The following is a 6,342-nucleotide window of genomic DNA, read 5'->3' as shown; positions in this document are numbered from 1 at the left end:
TTAAGAAATACTGTATTTGATTGACTTTTCTGGCTCACATTTATTTTGTATAATCTATGTGAAACACTAATCTGACAAAATACAGTAGTAAAATTATTCTGGAGATGTGTTTTCTCTTAAGCTGTCAAAGCTATGGGATGCATGTATAAAAAGTTAACTTTCAAAAAAACCCCCATAAAATCCAGTACAGTAACTAGGCAGAATCAACACATGCTTTTATTTCCATTGCATATAAAATTTCATATGAAGGTATTGATGTACAGTACTAACCCATAGGCTGTAAGAGAGGCTAAGAAACCAGTGAAAGAATAGCCATGTGCAATGTTCACACAAGTTGCCACTCTCAAGACATCCCCAAAGAAAATACCGAATTAAAACAGTAACAAGAAATTGTTCAGGATTTCTGTTGTTGTAGTGTCCCTTTTAGACCATATAAAACAAAAGCATTCGAATTCCTTTGGGCCAGGGCTGCTAAAATCTACAGTTTGTGTCAAAAAGGAGATTCTGTTTTTTCTTGAAAAAGAATCTCTCCTTTCATGAATAAGTTACAAGGGCTAGGCATCACTGAAATGGAGAAGAGGAATTTACCTCACTCTGGCAAATTCAGTGATGCCAGCTCTGAGTTATCTGGAGCAGTGTGACAAGTCAAACAGCAAGAGTTGCTCAGTCCAACCTGCAAACCTAATAGCAGTGTTATTAAAACATCTAACAGTTTACTGCTCTTCTAGAGAGCTAGTGCACTATGCTACACACACCTGCACAAAGCTTTAGCTACACTTATATAAAATAAACTTTGGCTACTTGTAACACTAATATTGGAAAGCATTTCCAAGACTGAAGTTGTATATCCTACTATGGATTCTGCTTATACAGTGATCATTTGTGCTACTAAAGAAGAGACATTACAGACAATTGTAAAAGTGTATGAGTTACACCCTCTTAATTCTGATCATTCCATTTCACAATATGCCTTAAAATCAAATGTTTATTAGAGATGCTTTCCAAAGCTGTTTCAGTGGATTTCAGCACTGAAATGCAGCATCAATTATTTATCTTTTTTAGGAACAAAAAATGGCTGCAATAATCCCCAATTACAGGCTGTAAAAAGATATTCAGAGACAATACAATTACATTACCAGAAGTCTGCAAAAGCTTGAACTTCCAGCAGGGTCAAGAATGAAAATTTATTGTAGTATTACACATATTAGCTCGTAAGAGTATCCCCCATCGGTTAGCAACTAAAAATATGGTAGAAATGCCCAGCCCCAGCCCCAAGGCTACCTTACTTTCAAATGCAGCTAAACAAGAAAATATTGTTTAAAGTTAAGGCACAGCCCTGGGACCAAAGACCTGCAGCTTTTTTTAATCAATATATCTTTATGTATTTTATACTTCTCTTGAATCTTCCATAAACGAGCTCTGTGGTGACACTGAATATATTACAGGAGAAGAAATGTACAAGGAATATGTATACACAATAGTCATTCTCTCACCAAGAGTTTCCAGATACAGCAACACCACCCTGACAAGGATGATGTTATAATAAGAACTGATAATTTACAATTAACATTACAGTATGTACATTACAATAAATACATGGTTGTAAACAGAGACAAACAAGACTGTATTACAGGTAAGGTCATTTGGTGAGAAAAATGCATGGCACAAAAAATAAATAATGCATTTGAAAAGAACTGTCAAAGCTTTCTATAAAACCCATTTCATTCAAGTTTTTAAACTTCTGAATGCTATTTGTTCTATCTATATTCTTTCATTATCCTTTTTTAATGACACAAAACAATTTTAGAATTTAAATACAGCATTACTGAGTACAGCAACTTGCAAGCTAAAGTGAACTGTTATAAACAAGGTGATTTTTCTTTTTTCCTCCCACTCAATATCCACCACTGCATTTTTTTTATGGCAAAAATATTCACAACACTTAAAGCCACTTGTAAATTGTATTTTTAAAAGCAGTGTACAATGCTAAAACACACTTTGGCAAAAGAGGAAAAAAAAAGATTGTACAGTGCATTATATCCCCAACTCTAAAAAATGGTATCATTTTCTATGATTTGATTGTCCACATGTACAGGTGTATATCTCACAATATGGTTTTATGTTTATTTACTTTCATTTAGTGCAGAAACAAAACCTTCCAGGTCCTACTGGTTATTCTGGAATTTATATTGCTTTTCCACTACTGAGGTTCCAGGCACTCTTGGGGGCTGAAAGGACTTTTAGATGGATCCGGTTCAGCAAGAAATGGTGAAAAAAAAATTTGAAAAAAGTAAAACCACAAAAACCCCGTGAGTTATCTTGACTGTTTTTCTCCTTCTTCATCTTCTGTGCTAAGGCCCTGTGAGGGCTAACGGTAAAGAAAATTATGACCTGGACATAGAAGGATGAAAAAATTATTTAAAAGTTGAACTATTAGCCAATTAATTTAAAACAGGTTTTTATTCTAGATCTCTGGTAATTTAAAAGTACCTGCATTCATATCTGCAAATTTGCTAAAAAAAATCCAAAGGGAAAACAATGGCTGCTGCTATCACCTTTCGTTAAGAAATTATCTTTATATTGTCATTTTAACAGAATTTTACAGCATGGGAGTCTGCTAGTCTCCTCAGGCAAAAAATTCCCATCTTTTAGACTCAAAACTACAAATCTAATGAAGAGTAAAGTGAATGAAATAAAATCTCTTCTTCCATGTGGTCAAACAACAAGACTGAAAAATGACAAATATGAACTCCCACCTCCCTTTAGCTTTCCAAGTCATGGAAGCTTTCAGTACCAATCAAACTGAAAGGTAGGATTCCCTTAGCACAAACTGGATAAAGGATGAGAAGACCTAAGATTGAAATAACATGGAAAAAATGGCAACTCTAATGGATGCACTGCTCACTAACATAATAATATAAAAAGACAAGACTGGCCTGGCTCTTCTTGCAACAAAGACATGAAAAAATAATCATTATTTTTATGTTGTACACCTCTCAGATTAGCAAATGGTTTAACTAGATAGCTACCCAGATTAAAAGTTACTGGGAATCATAAATTGGGAATACTAATGCTTTTTTGCACCAGAACAAATATTTCATACACTGTATTAGTCTGCTCTGATTTAGCAGTCTGTAACTCCCAGACAAAAGCAGCCTGAAAAAACTGTGTTTCAGAGGAACAGATTTTATTAGAATAGCAAAAGAGGTGCTTTTGTACTGAAGACAATTCATTACTCATTTACAGGCTCTAGTCCTACAGATCCTAGTGTTAGTGGTCCCAGCTGGTATCACCGGGACCAATTCTTGTAGTAAGACAGAGTTGGCAGGATCAGGCCACTATGAGGGCAAAAGCACTGCATAAGTCCACTAACACATCTGGGAAAATTGTGATAAAAAAACCAAATAAACAAAAAGAGCTATTATACTGAAAAAGTTTTATGTAACACAAATAATATTCATGGAACTCACTAATATATAAAATAATAGACCTTTACAGCTCAATATTACCATGACATTCTAAGGTGCCAAAAAAGAAAGAAAAAAAAAAAAAAAAAAAAAAAAAAAAAAAAAAAAAAAAAAAAAAAGAATAGAACTAAAGAAAAAAAACCTAGAAGTATTATCCAGTGTAGTACAGATTTGTACTGAAAATTTGTAAGTTACTCTTTGGAAAAAAATAACCAGTGGCAGATGAAAGTGGGTTTTTTAAAATATAATACCTTGGTATATTTAATAAAAGTAAGCTCTAAAAAAGATCTCTCTTTCACATATTATACAAAATGGAGAGGTTAGTGCAACCCATTGGGTCACATTTTTTTTTTTCAGTAATGTCTCAGAAGATTAGAAATTAGAAAATTATGCAACTTTCACAGCTTATCCTCATGTTGGTAACAGAACCCATTTGTGTCCCATCATTTCTGTGAATTTGTTTTCCAGTAGGAACCTCAATATTTTTTCTGTCCGTTTTCTCTACAGATGAACATTATGAAATGTCTTACAATACAATACAATGAATTCAAAAACTACCAAAGCACACCGACATTCGTTTGGCAGGTGGTACTCCTCTGAAAGCATTTGCTTTATTTAATGGAATCTGCCAAATAGAGACCTTATTAGAATGTAATTTATGGAGGTTCTCCCCCTGCTTTCTGACGCCATGGAGGTGAAAATTCTGGTTACAATATTCCTGAGTGCCAAACTGAGTCATCAACTTCAGTTTTGATCAACAATCATCCTGGCAGGTAACACCAAGTTCTGACCATGGTTGTAGTATGTGACATACACTTTTGGAAATCATTACCTACATTTAAAAAAAATAAAAATAACAAAAACAAATCCAAAACAAAACTGAAATTGCCTCAACCTCACCTCCCCCCTCCAAAAAAAACATGAACATAAAAGAGAGAAAGGGGAAAAGAAAGGGAGAGAGCAAGAGAGAAAGAGACTGAGTTTTCATTGTTATGTGTCAGGAGAATGTTCTTCTACCACACAAGGCTCTGCTGTTTGGTTCTCCTCCTCTTCCACTTCTTCCCCTACTTGCTCATCAAGAGGAATTTCAGTGGATTCTGAATCCTGGGTGCAAAGAGTTTTGGAGTCACTGAAGCTGGTGTCTTCTTCTACTTGACTTCCACTGTCCTTTTCGGTGTCTGACTCACCATCTTCCTCCAGTGTTAATTCAAACTGGAATTTTTCAGTTTGACCCTGCTTTCCCTCTTCCTTTTCTTCAGGTGCAGGAGAGGGACTTCGAGGGATTGTGCTCTGGTACCATTCTCGGTTGTCCTCCAGTGTATCCAAGATATCCTGGGCATCCGGGTGAACGAGATCTGCCCATGTCTCCCACAAAGGATGAACAATGTAATCTATAAAACCCACCTGTTTCAAATAACACAAGAACATGATTATTCACAGTGAAATGAATAAGTCATGCAAAGGATGAAAAATATATTGCTAGGAAGAGACACAAGACACATTACCCTTAAAGGTGGCTGAAAGGAAACCATACTAGTTTATATAATAAATTTTCAAAATTATTTAAAAAATATTTTTAAAAATACATTTTCTGATCCAGAATATTAGGTGAGGGCATGGAAAGGATTTGTTTTCAAGTGAACTGCTCATTCCAAACAACTCCACTGCATCTAGTGAGCCAAATACGTGCTTTATATCCTGTTTCTGAAGGAAAGCCCAATCAGCTGTACAATAATCTCTTTTGGCGTGTATGCTGCTTTTCAGGTCAGAACAGTGATGGAATCCATTCAGCAAACATAGTAACATGCACTATGGTTTCACAGTAAAAATTTCAATTTGCCTCACTTACTACTGAAGAACCGAATTAATTAACTCAGAGGAAGAAAAGGAAGAAGTGAATTCAGAAATTAATCAAAACATGACTATGTACCATCCTTTTCTTCTAAAAGGTTTTACCATCTTAGCAAATCAATTACCTGTGATTTTTCTACAGATGCATTGTGCTTATCACACATGGGACTTATCTCCATTCCCCTCTCTCTTTCCCGGTCTCCCTGACGGAAAAATTCCTCCATTATTCTGTCTGTCCATTGGCGGTAGAGATGGAGCGGCTTGGTGGGGTTGCTCAGATCTGCACAGTGCACCATATTCTGAAGAACCTAGAACAGATTGAACATCTGTGGTGTTATTGCACTGAAGAAAAGCAGCTCCTTTTTTATTTACATTTCTGGTAACTATAAAACAAAAAAGGTCACAAAATCCTTGTGAGAAAGAGAATCACTTTTTGATAATTGGAAGGTCAAACCCTCATTTAATCCTGAACTACCCTAGTACTTTTTTAGTCTCCCAAAATGTCACTTAGACCATATCACTTAGTCCAGGGAGGAAACAGAGGAAAGCATAAAATCATGATGTGAAAGAGACAACTCTAATCCATGCTGGAGAATAGGGAGGACAATGTTATTAAGTATGTAATACAAATGACCATTTTCAGATGCATTTCCTTACCTGAATCCTGTCTGAATAGTTATCAAGAAGCAGGACACCAGAACTGGTCACTTTTTTAGTTTCAACCATAGTTTTTAAATCAGCCAGTAGATTCATATGCTTAGACATATCTGTTGCAAGTACCTAGAAAAAAAAAAAAGAAACAAAACCAAAAATTGAACTCTATGTAAATGATTCTATGGGGTTTTTTTTGAAAAATAATTGAACATATAAATCAACAGTTTTGGAAGGAAACCATAGCTTCCATGTATGAATATATGATATGAGTATGAGTCCTGTAGGTTGATAATAATAGGTTCTCATATCAGTTATTTTAAGAATATGACAAAAATCATTGTTCAGCATTGTTCAGAATGGTCAGCCCAAA

At 35.1% G+C, this 6,342-nt stretch overlaps 1 protein-coding gene across 2 annotated transcripts in view; it reads right to left on the bottom strand.

The window, feature by feature from the left end:
* Positions 1–218: 218 nt before the first annotated feature.
* PDE4D (phosphodiesterase 4D) overlaps positions 219–6,342 on the bottom strand; it is a 316,303-nt gene continuing 310,179 nt past the window's right edge. For both annotated transcript variants that reach the window (XM_083883303.1, XM_083883304.1), the window contains exons 13-15: positions 5,976–6,098; positions 5,444–5,626; positions 219–4,871 (exon numbers count right to left, since the gene is read on the bottom strand). In XM_083883303.1, coding sequence (XP_083739429.1) covers positions 4,458–4,871; positions 5,444–5,626; positions 5,976–6,098 — 720 coding nt within the window. In that variant the 3' untranslated portion in view covers positions 219–4,457. The remainder of the gene's footprint in view (positions 4,872–5,443; positions 5,627–5,975; positions 6,099–6,342) is intronic.

The sequence above is a fragment of the Zosterops lateralis genome (genome assembly GCF_965231275.1).
Source record: "Zosterops lateralis genome assembly, chromosome: Z".
Classification (NCBI taxonomy): Eukaryota; Metazoa; Chordata; class Aves; order Passeriformes; family Zosteropidae; genus Zosterops; species Zosterops lateralis.
This window is presented reverse-complemented; position numbering and strand designations above follow the sequence as displayed.